The sequence below is a fragment of the Accipiter gentilis genome, chromosome 8, assembly GCF_929443795.1.
Source record: "Accipiter gentilis chromosome 8, bAccGen1.1, whole genome shotgun sequence".
Lineage (NCBI taxonomy): Eukaryota > Metazoa > Chordata > Aves > Accipitriformes > Accipitridae > Astur > Astur gentilis.
In genome coordinates, this window is record NC_064887.1 from 37468051 (window position 1) to 37484792 (window position 16742).

A 16742-nucleotide genomic window follows, 5' to 3' on the forward strand; every position below is an offset into this window, starting at 1 on the left:
AAGCCCCCTGTTGAGGCCGGGGACCTGCTGGGTGCTCCTGCATGGGGGCTGCAGAGCAGAGGAGGGAGGCAGCGGTCCCGGCAGCCCCGTGGAGCTGAGGGGTGTCGGGGAAAGCCGCCCTCCAGTGCCAGGCTTGGCTGGGTTGATGGCATGAGACGATGGGGTCTGCTGTGTTAAAGCCACGGAGGGAAATAGCCCCAAAAAGCGCTGCCGGGGGTCCTGACACCTGCAAAGGGCACTCCCACCCCGGGAGCCAGGCCCGGTGGAGCCGGGAGACGCTGGGGGCATTTGGCGGTGCCCAGGCTGAAGGGGTGACATGGTTGCCCCACTGTGCTTGGCGCTGAGGGGATAGGACCCCCGGTTGGTGCCCGGACTGAGGAGCCGGGACCACCGGGGGTGCTGAGGGGACGGGCCCCAGTCGGTGCCCGGGCTGAGGGGACGAGACCCCGGGGGGCTGAGGGGACGGGAACCGGGGGGCTGAGGGGACGAGACCCCGGGGGCTGAGGGGACGAGACCCGGAGGCTGAGGGGACTGGACCCGGCGGTGCTGAGGGGACGGGAACCGGAGGGCTGAGGGGACGGGACCCGGCGGTGCTGAGGGGACGGGAACCGGGGGGCTGAGGGGACGAGACCCGGGGGCTGAGGGGAATGGACCCGGCGGTGCTGAGGGGACGGGACCCAGCGGTGCTGAGGGGGCGGGACACGGCGATGCTGAGGGGACGAGACCCCGCCCACCCCGGGCCCGAGGGGACCGCAGCCCCACGCGCCGCCCGCCCCGCTGCCGGCTCCGCCCCGCGCCGCGGGAGGGGAGGGGCTCCCGGGCGGTGCCACCGCCGCCGCCCCGCCCCGTTTCCGGTGTCATGGCGGCCGGAGCGCGGCGGCGGCCGGCGCCGGGGTCGGTGCCGATCGCTCGGCGGCGGCGGGGCAGCGGGAGCGGCGGGGGGGAGATGTGAGGCGGGGACGGCGCCATGTCGGGGTGCGTGTGGGGCGCGGCGCCGCTGCTGGAGGCGCTGGGCCGGCTGTGGGAGGTGCAGGCGCCGCTGGGCAGCGGCTCCTCGGCCTCCGTCTACCGGGTGCGCTGCTGCGGGGACCCGCGGGCCCCCCCCGGCGCCGTCAAGGAGTTCGTGCCGCCCCCGCCGCGGCCTGGCCCCGCGCGTCGCCCCGGCGCCCGCCCGCCCGCCGCCGACTGCGCCGAGTACGGCTTCCGCAAGGAGCGCGCCGCGCTCGAGCAGCTCCGCGGGCACCGCAACATCGGTAACGGCACCCCGGCACCCCCCACCCCGCCTCGTCCTCCAGCCTGGGCACCCCCGTGACCCCCCCCCTGCTCCCCAACCCCCCCTCCCCTTCTCGGGGGGCCCCCGCGGACACCCCCTATCCACGGAGGGCCCCCCCCCCCCACCCCCCCAAGACAGTCTCCCTCGGGGCAAACCGGTGTCTCCAGACCACCCCCCCCCCAAGCAGGGAGGGGGACCCCCAACCCCTTTGGGAATGTGGGTTCCCTCGCCCCCAGACTGACCCCCGCAGGCAGGGCTAGGGACCCCCAGACCAGTGTGCTCCTTGGATTGGCACCCCTGGGCGGGCAGGTTTGAGGGCCCCTAGCCTGGACGCCCCAAAACAGCGTCCCTGCGGTGGGTGCTTCCTGGTACCCCCGTGGGGCAGGTTCCTGGGTACCCCACACCTTCCCTGGTCTGGGGACCTGCAGGTCATCTCTCCCCCCCACCCAGGGTGGGCAGGAGCAGGCAGGAGGTGGGCATCACCCTTTGGGTAGGCAGAGTAGGTCGCCGCAGGCAGGGCACCCCTAAGTCCTCTGTTGGGCAGGGCTGTCCCAGCCACCCCGGCAAAAGCCCCGCTGCCTGCGGGGCAGCAGTGGGGCCGTGTCCGCCTGCCCGGCTCTGGCAGGAGCCCCTGGGCTGCCTGCGTGGGTGGGAATGAGCCTGGGAAGGGAGGAGGCCTGCAAATCGGAGGTGGCTGCTAGAAGCCCCCAGGTTCTCCCAACACTGATTTTTTTGTCTGTGTGAAGCAGTTTTTAATGCTGTAATATGCCTCAACACACACAGGAAAAGATTGGCAGATGTCCCAAAAAGAGCAGTACTACCTCCATTTTACCCACTGGGACCTGCATATCCGTGTCCCAGAGATTCTCCTCCTGAGCAGGACTGCCCGGCCTCATCACTTTAGCAGAGCCTGGTGGGGTGTTGTGAGACCGGCCTGTCCTCCGAAGCCCGCAGGGGTGGTGTGGCTGGTTTTCCCTTGCTGCTTCCCTCTGAAGTCTGGTTCACCATCTCTCTGAACATCATGCTCTGTAAAACAGAGGAGCTGCCTCCTGCAGCTTTTGTGGTCTTCTGGGCAGTAGTGGAGAGCAGTGGAAGGTGGTGACCGTGTAATTGCTCGTTACCAATGCCTTCAATGCGTCTCACCGTAGTGACGCTGTACGGCGTGTTCACCAACCACTACTCTGCGAATGGCCCGTCTCGCTGTCTGCTGCTGGAGCTGCTGGATATCAGCGTGTCCGAGCTGCTGCTGCACTCCAGCAACCAGGGCTGCTCCATGTGGATGATCCAGCACTGCGCCCGAGACGTTCTCGAAGCCCTGGCTTTCCTGCACCACAAAGGCTACGTGCATGCAGACCTCAAGCCGCGCAACATCCTGTGGAGCGCAGAGGAGGAGTGCTTTAAGCTCATTGACTTTGGACTTAGCTTCAAAGAGGGGAATCAGGTTTGGAACGTGCTGCTCTTGAAGCAGTTGGCTCTGTGTTGAGTTGTGTGGGTCTGTGATGCTTTTGGCTCATGCGTGTAGATGTCGACGTGACCTGATCAGAGTAGTAGCTGAGCTGGTGCTGAGGGTTTCCTGGAAAAGGCTGAAATGTTGTCTGGCCCTAGAAACAGAAGCTCGTGTTCCCGTTCTCCTTGCATGTCTCTGGTTTCTGTTGATGTCTTAGCCTTTGTGCTACACATGACCACAAATTCCAAAGTTAATGATGCACTGAAAAAAGTGGTGTCTCAGCTTCCTGGGAAATTTGCTAGTTTTCATGTGGTCAGATGAGTGGGAGCACCCAGATCTGTAGAATTTCCTTTTATCAGCCCTTATCATAGGTAGTAGTAGTCCTGGCTTCACCATCAGCCTCCCCAGTCAGTCGCATTATCTCTGGCAGTGTCCTTGTGCTTGTCTTTACTTTCGTCCTATCTTCAGCAGCTTCCCTTTTTCAGGAAGTCCGGATGTTTTTTTCTCATGTCGTGTTGACAAAAGCCCATAGTCTGGCTGTGGGTAGGCAGTGGCCATTCTTTACTGACACGGACAGATATCTGTCTGTTCTGCTCTGCTTTTCCCATTTGCTGGGCTTTCACTCCCTCTTCATGCTGTCACTTTTTTGTTTTGGTGATACTGGATTTTGCAAGTTTGTCCTTGCCCTTTTTATTCTCTTCCGTGGCCTCTGATGAAAGCAGAGCGCCTCAGGAGGTTCTGCAGTTTTGTTCCATAGAGCTTCTTTTTACCCCTCCCTCTCTCAGTAACTGCCTATGAGGGGTATCAGTAAAGTTTTTTCATCAAGTAGCCTCTTAGCAAATTTACCTTTAATCACTGGGTGATGGGCAGTAAGTCTAGTAAATGAGGTGTGATTTTTCTGTGCAGACATTGTCCTGGCTTGTCACTACTCCATGCACTCTACTCATTTATAGTTTTTAAATTCATAAACTTTTTTTACTGGTTTACCTGGTATTGACGGTACAGCCCACTGATCTGTGAATATCAGAGGATTGTGTGGGTGACCTGCCTCTGAATTCTTTGGTACAGGAGCTGTTTTTAATGTTTGTACTTCTTAACTCCTCCATGTTGTTCTTCAGTTCTCCCACGTTCTTGGCTGAACGCTGGTTTATGCTGGTAATCTGTTGCTGTCTATCAGCAAAAAACATTCTCCTGGTGTCCTGTGTCCAATACAGATTTATTTTTTTTTTCTTCAAGTCAGTGTTTCGCTGCTTGCTCTGTGAGTTGTCTCGTAATAGTTGATCGGATGTTTTATTTGCTTCTATGGTTCCTTCCAATCTTTGGGCTGAGTTTCTTTTGCCCATTCTCAGAAATATGCTGGCTATATGGGTGAACCTTCTGACCCTGCTTTGAATGTGCACCGGCTGTCAGCTTCCCCTCACCACCCCTGCCTTGGGCAGCAGCATATGTGCATGATTTCCTTATCTGAGTCAAGAGTACACTACTTTTATTTGTGACAACTCTGCCGAGCTTATCCTTGCATAACTTTCCCTGCCGTTACTGTTTAACAGAGAATGGCTGTACATAGAGCAAGGTCTCAGCGACTTACATCTCTCAAAATGCTTTAGATGGTAGGAGTGAAATTCCATCTTGCAATTTTTGCTGGTGGCATTGACCACGGTGTTTTCTTTATCTCTAAATGTTGTTTGGTGGGGCTGCTAAGCTTCTGCTTTTGCCATGCTAGAGGTTCTGCTCTTTGCTGATAGGAGGAGGAATGCTGATAAGCAATTTGTGTATCAATTTTTTTTTTAGGTTCATAAAACGCTTTTGAGTTCTGTTGCCTGAAAATGTCTTCTGTGAACTTTATTTTCAGTCAGGGAACCAGATAATTTTGGTTTGAAAATATTCCCCTGGTAAAAATTCCCAGTCCTGTGCCTTATCCAGGAAGTAGGCTTGCATATTCTTCTGTCATTCCTTGAGTCGCATCAGCGTGTCTAAAACAAGCCCTCCATGTTAAAAAGATGCAGCATGCAGTTTGTCTTTGGACACTTACAAGACTTGGCTCCACAAAGCCACAGCTGACTGATTGGGTATTGGCTGTGTGTGGGAGGCTAGACTAAAGACCTTCAGAGCAGCCCCTCCAGCCAGCACTTGTGTGATTCTATAATTTCCTATTTTCTTTTAAGCAGGCAGTGTGTGGGCATTTTATTTTACTCTGCCAGTCATGGCAGCTGGGCAGGTATTGATTGCTGCAGCGCTTCTGGCTGCAAAAGGGAGAAGGAAGAGGAGAGTGGGAAGTGCCTTTGATAATTCCCTTGTCTGAGTATTAGGTGCCTGCTTCGTTCTTTTGATGTTTTGTTCCAGAGGACATCACTAATGGCAGCTGTTACTGAGCCTCACTGTTTAGACTGGGCTGTTTGTGCTCTCATGCAGCTGACGTGGGAACATGTTGTGGGTGTTTGACCCTTATCCTGAAACTTATAGTGTCTTCTGCGCTTATGAGGGGTTAATGGGCCAGTCCACAGTGACATCCAGCCTCTTCCTCCCAGCAGTGCTGTCTTTCAGAGAGATCAGATGTTAGTGGGATGCCTGCTGTTTTGCTGGGAGATGTTTTCTCTTCCAGACAGTCTTGTTTTTTTCCTCATCAACACAGCAGTGTAGCGAGTTGAACTGCCTTCCTAATGTGACTGGCTGTACAATGCTTTCTGTCAATTTAGCAATAGTATTTCGGTGACCCATTTTGAAGGGCCTCTGTGAACTGATTTAAGGGTAGAGTGGAGAACCTCAATCTGGAAAATTAACTTTTTGTGTATGTTTGATCTTCCGTAGGATGTGAAATATATTCAAACAGACGGGTATCGGGCTCCAGAGGCAGAACTGCAGAACTGCCTGGCGCAGGCAGGGCTCCAGAGTGAAACGGAGTGTACCTCTGCTGTGGATCTGTGGAGTCTGGGAATTGTTTTACTGGAAATGTTCTCAGGAATGAAACTGAAACATACAGTCCAATCTCAGGAATGGAAGGTGAGCGAGAGCTGCTGTGGGCATTTTTGCTTGCACCAAATGAGTCCTCCTGCTTCTTGTTTGTAACCTGGATTTGTGAGGTACCATCCGGCAACTAGAGAGTGTTTCCAGGATGTTTCTCTAATCCTGTTGCCTTGAGAATTAAGGTTCCAGAGCCTTACATACCCGCCTGCCCTGTGGGACTGGCATATCTGAATGCTGCTTGTGTTCAGGTTACTGAAAGCTGAGGGTTCCAGGAGCCTGTGCTCGGAGCCTGTGTCTTGCCAAGATTTGAGTGTGAGTTGTGCTGGCTGTAGTGTGGCACAGAAGGAAGAACGAAATGGATGGCTGATGGCTGCCAGCTAGTTCAGCAGCACAATGACAGAGGAATTATTTGCTGAGTTTAGTCTAATGTTAGCTCTAGTTTGGGGATATTCTTATAAGTCTATGTGCTGAGAAAACAAGAGGAAGGCTCCGTGTTGTGAGCCTGGAGCCTCACTCTGTCCTCTGTTTTGTATGAAATAATTTTGTTTTGTGTTCCCCTTCCTGGTAAGAGTATCCTTTCAGCATCATAACGTCCACAGTAACAGCAAATTTGCCTGCATGTGGAAATTTCCACCTTTCAGACAGGCAAATGAGAAAAACTTCATCTGATATGGGCCTGCTGGTTTAAAGTGTGAGGCTGGAGCATTGGGGATCTTTCACAAAATGCCACAGTACCAGAGCCCTCTGCATCTAAGCCAAGAAATGTTGCGATATTGTAAGCTTTTTTGCTTCCCTAACCACTGTTTCTTTTTCTTTCCAGACAAACAGTTCTGCCATCATTGATCGCATATTTGCCAGTGAAGGGGTGGTCAATTCAGCCATTCCAGCTTATCACCTCAGAGACCTTATCAAAAGGTATCTTATATTTATTAACTGTGGCTTAAAGATGTGCTCTGTAAAGTCTCATGCCTTGTTCTTGGTAACTTACAGTTGACACCTAAGACTTTTTTTTACAGTTTTGTTTGTTTGTTTTAATCTCCCTGCCACTGTGCTGGTAACAAGTGCAAGCATTAGCAGAGATACTTCAGCTCCTCTGATTTTGGCACAGTTTGGAGTAAGCACATAAAGAATATCAGTCATGATGTTCACCATTTGCTGTTTCAGTGCTTTGCACTTCCTGCCAATGAGGTTATATTTGGGGAAAACTGGGGGCTCTGCTGCTTTAGGGGATTATTGTCAGAAATGAGGGAGGGGGGCAGACAGTGCTGCTTCTCCGCTGCTGTCAAGATTCAAATGCACTTGCACAGTGCTCTACTGAGAGGTCTGCCGAGGGGATTGGTTTTGCTGTCCTGTGATTCTGCGCTGAGGCTACAGAGTGAATGAGGACACAACTTGGCCACTGGTAAAGCTGAGTAGAGGATGTTCTCAGGCAAGCCCTGGGCTATTAGCTGCTTTGAATCCCATTTGTGGAAAGATGTGGGAGCTCCCTGGAGTGCGATCACTTTCATGAGACTGCATGTGTGCCTGAGAGGTGGGCTGAATGGCCTGGGAAGGTGGAGCTGGAACTTGTTTTGTTCCTTGTGAACTTGTAAGTGAGCAACCACCATTATTTGGTGCTGAGAGACACTGAGATGTCTGTACCAAGTACCCAAAATGCTTTTAGGGGATCCTTCTGGTGTGCTTCAGCTGTGAATTGGAAGATGTGCTTCTCACTCTTCTCTTTGTACCATAAGCACCCCAAAGATAGGGTATTCCTCTGTACTGGCTTCCAGCCTGAGTTGAATTTGTTCATGCAGAATGTTACATGCAATAGCATAAGGTTGTCTTCTCTTCCAGCATGCTTCATTGTGACCAAGGAAAGCGAGCCTCTGCTGAGAAGGCTTTATGCAGCCCATTCTTCAGCATTCCCTTTGGTAAGCTGTGCGCATCAGCCCTACTTGCGGCTTTCTCGGCATGTACTGGAAGCAGCACAGAGTGCAGCTAAATGTGTGTTGTTTCTGGTTCTGGCCTTGTTGCTGCTCCTTTGCTCTTTGTGGTTCTCGCCAGCCTTCTGTGGTACCACAGCAGGCAGGTTGGAGCGATGCCTGTGCACTCAGTGCTGCCTTGTCCCTCTAGCCTTGTGGGCTATTGCTTTTCCCTGGTTGAACTCCCATTAAATTCTGCCCAGATCAAACTGACCAAGAGTGTATTGGCAGCAGCATTCATCTGAGGGGACAGAAGTAACTGAGGTATTTACCCAATATTGTGACTGTTAAGGTGCTTTTGAAGAGTGCAGTGCTGTTTATGGTGAGTGGATGGTTTTTCATATGCCAAGTGTTTCCCAGTTCAGAAGCCAGGAATGTGAGTGACTTAGGGCAGTGGCTGGTGGTAGCATCTGCTGCTGCCTCCTCTGCACAGGTCAAATAGTCCCAGTGTGTGTTCTCATGGTGCGAGTCTATTTTTGCAGTGACTGGCCTCTTCTGGTGCCTGTGTGGCAGGTCAGGGACAGATGTTACTGTAGCTTTTATCTGGCACTTTCTCTTCAATTTAACAAAATGGTGGTGTTTCCCCAGGACCCGCCCCATGTGGGTTGCAGGCTGTCAGCAAAAGATGAGCTGAGACTGGCCTGTTTAGGCTGGTATCCCTCCCTGTTTTCTGTTCCAAAAGCAACACAGTAGCATTCTCCAGAGCCTGTCTGCTTTCAAGATCACCAGTGAAGAGCTCTGCATTCAGCTTTTCTGCAGCATAAATTAATGCTTCAGGCATCCAGCTTCTGGCTGGGCTAGCATTTTCCCTTGATTCTTAGCCATACTTTTCTTAAGCTGCTTGGTGTACCTTGCAGTGAAGGTTAAGTATTGCTTCTTGAGGTCACGTCAAGATACTGGCATTCCTGTGTATTAGGCAAAGGTAACAATCTCGTTCATGTTTTCAAACTTCTCTTGCATCTCAGAAACTGGGACTGTTGTAATCAAAGCCACCTTCCGTGGCTGAACCTTGCAGCCAGTATTGCTTTAGAGCAGAGGGAGCAATATATTGGCAGTGCTTTTTGGTCTAGTTTTGAACACACAGGCCTCTAACTACACCTAGGAAGGCGCTTCTGCGGTTAGTGCTACAAGTTTACATAACAGCTTCAATTTTTCTTAGTTCTCTTTGCTGGTTCTCTTCTTTGCCAAACTTGTACATACGCTTGTCTGCACAAAGAAGCATTTACTGTTGCTTTCCTAGGAAGACAGAAAATGATCTGTCATTGCCTTTCACTTGGACACGGTTTTTCTGTTTAGAGCAAAGACAGCTGAGAATGGCTTTCCTTGTCATTTACAGCCAAGTCTTGACTTTCCAGTTCATCAACTTCTTTCCTGAGCTGCTTGCAGGCTCTGTGTTGTCAGTGTGGTTGGTATCGCCTGGCACTTTGAAGAGGAGTGGAGGGACTGGGCAGAACATACCTCCTAGGGCAGAAGGGTATTGCAAGAAATGCATTTGTCAGTTGGTTACAGGAAGACCAGATGGCTCTGAGTCTTAGGGGTTGGTTTGTCTCCCTCTGAAAAAAGGCATATGAAATGAAGAGCAGACTTACTTGAATAAAAGGGGCAGCGTATAAGACCGAGGCAACACTTAAATGTTCTTCCAGTCTCCCGTTCATCTGATTTTGTCTCATGGTTGCTAACAGTCCTGTGGAAGAATGATCCCACAGGTTTGCTTGGAGCTGGAACATGCTTGGTTATCTGAATGCAGCACCTTTCTTTGAAGGGCTGTCCCTGAGCACTGTCTGGGCATCGTCTAGACTGATAAGGCCTTTCATACTCTAAGCTTTTCATAAGGACTCTTCCATGTCAGGCAGGAGGAGATTTATAGTGTGTGTGCTTGTTTATCATTTTCTCTTGCACTATGAAATCAAGACCTTCTGTCTGCACCTGGTAGAGATGTCAGCTCCCTCATATGTGTTGCTTGCTTAGCTTGGAAAAGTAAGTATTTCCAAGGAAATAATAGCCCTCTACCCTTGCAAACGCAGTGAGAAGGCTCAGACTGGAGAATTGGAGCCATTTCTTCCCTTTTCTCTCCCCTCTCTCACTGTCAAGTGGGAGAACTGTGAGGTACTGCTATTGTGTTTGGCTCCTGTAGCTACCAATACAAATAAAAACACTAACACTCTCCAAATACTGCAGGTTGGGCTCCCAGATCTTAAATTCATGACTGGCCTGCCAGTCCCTTTCAGGAATGTGAAATCAAGCTTTTGTCCGTGGAGAAGTGAAGCTGTCCCTGCTGCTTTGAGTTTCTAGAGGACTGGGTGTCCTCTCGGACGTGACTCTCAGTTTGGTGTTAGTCTGTCCACCTTGGCTGTTTCCTTCTTCCACAGTATCTATGGTACACTGTTCCAGGCCATCATGGAGCTGCCTGTTTTCTAGAGCCAAGTGCCCCATGGCAGTGAGCTTTATTTCTTCTCCTGTAAAGTTGTTCACAGGATCGCTGCTCACCCACCTTTTGGCCACCTTCTTGTGGCCATGCCTTATTCTATAGCACTGCATTGTTCAAGTAACTAAATAGTTTTCCCCATTTCTGTTGCAAGGTTGTATGACGGTCTTCAAAACAGTGCATTGCAGTTGGATTTTGAAGGGGGGAAGGCTTACATGGTGTTTAGGGAAGAACTGAAAGGTATCTTAGAGAGAGCTGAGTCTGGTACATTAGTATAGCTTAAGAATTGGAGTTACAGAAGCTGTCTGGCTTGTTTTCAGCTTGTCTGGTGGCAGTAACAGGAGAGGCAGGTTGCAGGGTAGTTCTTTCATCTTCTCACATCTCCATATATATGGGGCAGTTTGCTCAACTAGCATAGGTCTTGAGGTCACATCAGTTTCTGAAACTGAACTAAGTAGACAATAATTCTAGTCTTAATTTCTGCTAGCTTTGTAATTTTAAAAGCAATTTCAGGTGCTGGCCTTAGTATAATTGCAGAGTGCACTGAACTCTTTGGAAGAGTGTCTCAGTGCATAGGTGAAGATAAGTTGGAAACAGGGAGAATACAGGCTGTAAATGCAGGTAATAGTGGAGAGAAGCAAAACTGTACTGCAAAGAGCAGTAAGTGCTTGTGTATGATAGTGCATGTTGAGTCAACTTCCTGTTTTCTTGCTCCTTTGGACTTTGATTTCTTTTCTTTTCTCTAATTCTGTGGGTATCAAACAGCTCCCCATATCGAAGATTTGGTGATGCTCCCCACGCCTGTGCTGAGGCTGCTAAATGTTCTAAGCGATGCTTCTCTGCAGTGCGAAGAAGAATATGAAGGTTGGTGCAAGCCATGCAATTTCCATATAGCAATGTCATCTTACAGACTCTGTTTTGTTTGGCTTTGGGGATGCGAGAGCAAGCAGAAGAGCAATTAATAGACGCAAGAGCAGCAAACAAAGAGCTGCGCAGCTGAGATTTGGTACCAAGTGGGTCAACTGCACCAACAGAGGATAGACTAAAAGATTGAGACAGAAAGCAGAGCTTGTAGTGAGTTCTTGAAGGATCCCAGATTTGAAAAAAAAAAAAAAGAAAAAGTTTATTTTTATTTTCTTCTTTGGTTAAATGCCCACAGACCTCATAATGTGTTTGTGGCTCTGAGCTTCTGCTGGATGTGCGCAGACTCTCAAGCCCAGTAGGAGAGATCCTTAAAAGTTTGCTAATGAACTTATCCAAGATCTCAGCAGAGAACTGAAATATTTCATTGGAGTTCTTAAACTGTAGCAAAACCTATATGTGGTAGGTGGCAAGGCATGCTGGTGGAATTTGCATTTCTGCTTGCTCTCAAATCCACGTGAGTGGCAAAAGTTAGAGAGCTCTAGGGATGGGAATTTAAAAAGCTGGCTTCTGCTCACACAAAGAAGGGTTTGTGGCAGCTACTTTAGTTCCCCTCCTCCAAGCACCATAACAAAAAAAAAAAAAAAAAAAAAGGCACTCACAAATCCGAAATGTTTTAGCTGCTGGAAGGCCAGGCTTCGTGTGCAAGGAAAGGCACTATCCGTGTGCTCCAAACCCTGCTGTTGGGGATTTACTGCCTGCAGGTCTGTGTTCCTGAGCCTCTGTTCAGACGCTTTATCTTGTTATGTGGCCATTAAAGTGTCAGCTTCTGCCATGGCACCTCTCGATTGTTTATTTTAAATTGAGAGGAAAAGGCTATATGTTGACTTAGTGTTCTTGATGTGTTCATCTGGCCTTCATTTGTTTCTTGGCTCATCCTAGTTTGCAGAGTGAAAGACAACCAGCTCTTTCCTTTCTCAGATATCCTGGAAGACATAAGGGAGGAGTGTCAGAAATACGGACCGGTGGTTTCCTTGCTTATTCCAAAGGAGAATCCTGGTAAAGGCCAAGTAAGTGAATGGAGGGAAGAGGCTGTGTATTCCCACATACGCTCCATGTGCTGCAGGACTGCTGCTCAGCTCCTGGCAATCTCCTGGCTGATGACAGTACTATAAATAGCTGGTTATCTTGAAGGACAGCACAGGTTCTTTCCTGGTTATGTAAGGTTGCCTAACCTGGGAGGTGCCCAAACAGCTTTAGCAGGGGAGCTGGGATATGGGAGGGAAGGGGAGAAGCCAATGGGAGAGGAAGCATTGAGGATGTAAAGCCGCATCATACTTTCTCCCACCTTACCAAACACTCTCCCCTTAGAAATGAGGAGCAAGGGTTGAAATTCCAGTTCAGAGATACGGCCCCTTCCTTTTTAGCTCCACTGCTCTGAGCTCAACCAAGGATAGAGGGGAAAAATTCATTCAGGAACTGTTTCCCTGGTTGCAGGAGTGAGAGGGGGCAAGTGGCATGCTGCACTGGAAGTCCTATTTCTCCTCTGTCTCTTTCAGGTCTTTGTTGAATATGCAAATGCTGGTGATTCCAAAGCTGCCCAAAAAATGCTGACTGGAAAGATTTTTGATGGCAAGTTTGTTGTGGCTACGTTTTACCCACTGAGTGCCTATAAGAGAGGATATCTGTACCAAAACTTGCTGTAGGCAGTAGCAACAATCAGGAGAGTTGTCTTGTTCCTCTTCCTCACATGTTTTACAGTTGAATGTACAAAAGAGCTTCCTAGCCCTGCTTTTGAGTCATCTGTGAAGGAGAGATGCAAAGGACTTAACTGGGCTTTGAAACCTTTACTGCTGCTTTGTGATGTGCAGAGGAGGCCGGGATGGCTTTCAGCGTGTGCTTGTGTGTGTGTTGTGCTTGCTTGTTTACATTGGGTGTGTGGCTTTGCCCCGGCGGGCACTTGGGTGGCAGGAGTGATGACTGTGGGAGCCTGGGAGGCTGAGCAGATCTTGGCAAGTGTTTTTAAGTCATTCGAAGTGAGACCATTTAAAGTCTTGGCCTTAGCACTTGACTTTGCTCTAGGGAGAGGATTTCTTTAGTGAGCTTTCCTATAACACATGTGCTCTTCTCCAGTGTGGGGGAGGATGAGGAAGGCTTGCCTGCTTTTTGTTGATACCTGTAACGAATAAAGAAGCAGAAGCACCATCCTCTCTAAACTGGACCAGGAGGAGTTTTGAGTCTTCACATCATGTAGAACAGAGGGAGGCAGTGAAATCAGATCTGCTGAGCCTAAGGCGTTACCCTGTCACCGCTTTGTGACCCGAGAAGAGCCGTCCATCTGGCCTGGCACAGACGGCATGCTGGGCTTAGGCAGCGAGGTGTGGGTGATGCTGCCTGCGGTGAGCTGAACTTGCTTGTATACCTGGGGTGGGCAGGGACTGGTGGTGGTTACATGTCATCGGAGCAGTACCAGCCTCAGTCCCGACACAACCTGTAAGCACTTTGTAGCCTGAGGTGATGTGAAAACCCTGTCGTGTGGAGTCATCTTTCTAGCATATACCCTGTGCTGGCACTGATGCTCCCTAGCTCTGATGCCAAATCATCTGTAATACGTAAGCGTCTTTAGGTGATGTTTTTGGAAAGGAGTGCTCCAGCACGCTGTATTCTTTGTGTCTCAGCAGGACTCCTGCCCTGTGAGTCTTATAAGAAAGAACAAGTATTTGTCTGTTGTAGGTCCCACGCTTGGCTTTTCTGTGTTGTGCATTTTGGTTTTGCATTAACCCGTTAGACTTGTAGATTAGAAGCACTGACACTTTTGGTCCTTCATAGGTTACACAAAGGGCCTGAGGCTATCTGAGATCCTGTATGGAGAGAGCTCAGTCAGTCATCAGACTTGACTGGCCAAGAGAAGGTCTTTTCCAGTGTCAGGGATAACAGCCACATGCTTTTAGGGGAAAAAAAATACCCGGGCAAGCAGCATCGCTGTTCCCCCCAGAGCATGCTCTCTGCTCACGTGGCTTCAGTGCACAGGCAGAAGCTCGCTCACGCAGCTGCTGGCATGGGGTAGGCGGTGGCTGTTTCCCAGGGCTGTGCAAACCCATACAGCCAGCGGAGCCTCTCCCTGCAGGGGTGGGCACTTTGCTCCTGGTGAGCACAGCGTGAAACAGCCCTACTGAGAGGGAGACCAGCGTATTCTGGCTTGTGGCCCTGGTACCAGCTTTAGTGAGGAGGAAAACCCTCGTGAATTCTTTTTCTAGCTGAAATACTTGTGGGCAGCTGCCTGAACCATCTCTGACCTTCCCTGGAATAATACCTGAATTACCTTGCAGTTTACTTTTTGCATCTTGCTGATGCTGGACTTGCTGGAATCCTGCACTTAAAAGTTCCTCTTGATTATCGCCCTGTGCGTGCGTGTGCGATGTGTCAGGAGATCAATGTCTTTAGCATTTCACGAGTCTGCGTTGCTCTCTGTGCTGGTGTAGAGTTCTGTCTACTGTGGCCCTTCCCAAACTCCCCCCGAAAGGACCAATCTCTTTGAATTTTTCTGTTGCCTTTGAGGTGGTAGTTTTTCCAGGAGGAAAAAAAAAATTAAAAATCCCACAATGAGTTTTAAGGTATGATTTGCTGATCAGACTTTTTCTGGGAATGATGCTACTTTGGTGTACATAGCTGTAAAGCAGATTTGCATAGATGGGGTGTGTGATTCATTGCTTTTAATTTAACTGTCTTGCAGTGAAGCACCTTTAGTATCTGGGAGGAATTGGATGATTAACTGGGTGAGGGGTTTTCCTATGTGAAGACCAGTGTTTAAAGTACTCTAAGTATTGGTAGGTACTGACTGACGTCCTCAGCTCCGAGTCGTTGCTGTCCCTGGTGGACTGAGCCAGCCGTGAGAGTACTTTGGCCCAGAAATTCACGTGTTGAATGCCGTCATGTCAGCAGCATTAAGCTGGCTCTGTGTGTGTGCTTGTCAGCTGGCACCCAAGAGCCCTTGCCCTGCTGAGTGCCAGCCTGTGTGGGGACCTAGGGAGCTCCCTGGGGTGTGGGGCATGAGGTCTGTCACCTATAGCAGTATCGGGACAGGGAGATGCCAGGGTGCAGGTGCAGAACTTAAATGCATTTAAGTTCTCACATGCATTTGTCTAGGACTGAGAGCTGCTCTGTCATCTTTCAAGCATATCTCTATTTCAGTCAGAGTTATGCTTTGGATTTGCAACTAAAGATAAAGCGTGGTGCCAGGATAAATCTTTAGAGAGGATCTACAACCTGTTCCTGCAGCATAGTAGAGCTGTACCACCAGAGTCTGGCTGGGGTTTTTTTGTTCAGCTGCTTTAATAGGAGCTAAATAAATCTTCAGGATGCAAACTCCTGCTACCAGATTTTCTCTCCAGATGCTCATTGACCAGGCTTGAGCACTGAGCTGGGCAAAAATCCCAAAGCTGCTTTTTTTTATTTTCCTCCTGGCAAGAGTTGAAGATGCTGATCTCTGTCCTGTCACTGGATCCAGCCCCTTGCTTCCCTTTGCAGGCTGTGGGGTACAGGGAGGTTTAGAAGATCCTCTGAGCAGAAGCATTTTATCATTATCCCTCACGGTCTACCTTCAAAGCCTTTTTCTATCAAGCTAAGCTCACTCTGGTGTCTCAGTGATCTATTGGTGGCTTGGCATAAGTTTCAGACCTGCTAAAACCTGTGAATTTCTTAACTCTAGATTGTATCTGAAGTGTGCATGGTGATTGAATCCAAGGCATCTGTCCTGGTGTATGCCTGGATGGGCCTGGCTTTCCTCATCTCCAAATTACTGCCTGCTTGAGTTACAGAAGTGTTGAGGTTTCCCACTCAGATGCTCGCTGGGTTTCTTGGTCTGTGCTGCTGACACAGCTCCCTCCCAATAGCCTTCAGTGTAGCACCGACCTACGTAGTCCTAGCTAGGTGACAGCTACATGTGAAAACCCACTGGCTGTCTTTGAGGGAGAGATTTGCTTTGGGGGGAAAGGGATGAAAGATGAAGCCTCTGGAGACAGCCAGGGAAGGCTGGCACTGCTCCAGCGGGTGCCAGGGCAGGCACCTGTCCCTTCTCCCCAGGAGGAGGCTGTCAAAAGGGCTGCGTCCCCTTGGAGCCTGTGTGTGAACAGGAAAGATGCTGACGCTCCACCCTTCCTTGGTGGTGTTTTGGTTTTGTAGCTGATCTGACACACAACGTCACTGCCAATTGAAGAATAGCTGTCCTTCCTCTGCCACCGATGTCTGTGTGGGAGCAATGAGGGAGAGAGGAAGTTCTTTGCACTTCCACCTGTTTATTATATGCAAGGAGGGTAACTGGTTTTTAAATCACTGGCCGAAGCACAAGTCAGCTCCGATCTTAGATGTATTCCTAATTTTATTCCCACTGGTCTCCAGCCTCCTAACAACGTAGCCTGAGCACTGTGTTGCACCCGGGTTGTCTTTCCAGAGCGTTCCGTACGCTTCCTCCCGCTGCGCCGGATCCCGTAACCACGTGCCTCCCGTCGGGTTAGATGTCAAACGTTGTATCCCGTCACGCACCGTTGCTGAGCAGATGTGTGCTTGATACAGATGATTAATAAATGATGCTTCAAGTACGAAGCAGTTGTCCAGCATGATTTTCTTGTGAGACCGCCGGTGAAATGCCACGTAGCTGAGCAACTTCTCTGTCACCCTGTGCCAGGGTGTCCGTCTTGGGGGGGACAAAAGGCTGTGACCCAGCCACGGCAGCGCTGGCATCTTGTGCTTGGCACCCACAGCCTTGGGGGCTCGGTCGCCCCACACGCCAAGCATGGCTGAAAATCCCGG

General features: G+C 50.2%; 1 protein-coding gene across 1 annotated transcript; it reads left to right on the forward strand.

Moving 5' to 3' along the window:
* Positions 1 to 846: 846 nt before the first annotated feature.
* UHMK1 (U2AF homology motif kinase 1) lies at positions 847 to 16535 on the forward strand. The gene is made up of 8 exons (XM_049808136.1): positions 847 to 1253; positions 2422 to 2714; positions 5529 to 5720; positions 6505 to 6599; positions 7521 to 7597; positions 10839 to 10937; positions 11916 to 12004; positions 12494 to 16535. The coding sequence occupies exons 1-8, from the start codon at positions 968 to 970 to the stop codon at positions 12638 to 12640; spliced, it is 1278 nt and encodes a 425-aa protein (XP_049664093.1). The 5' UTR covers positions 847 to 967; the 3' UTR covers positions 12641 to 16535.
* The last annotated feature ends 207 nt before the right edge of the window (positions 16536 to 16742 follow it).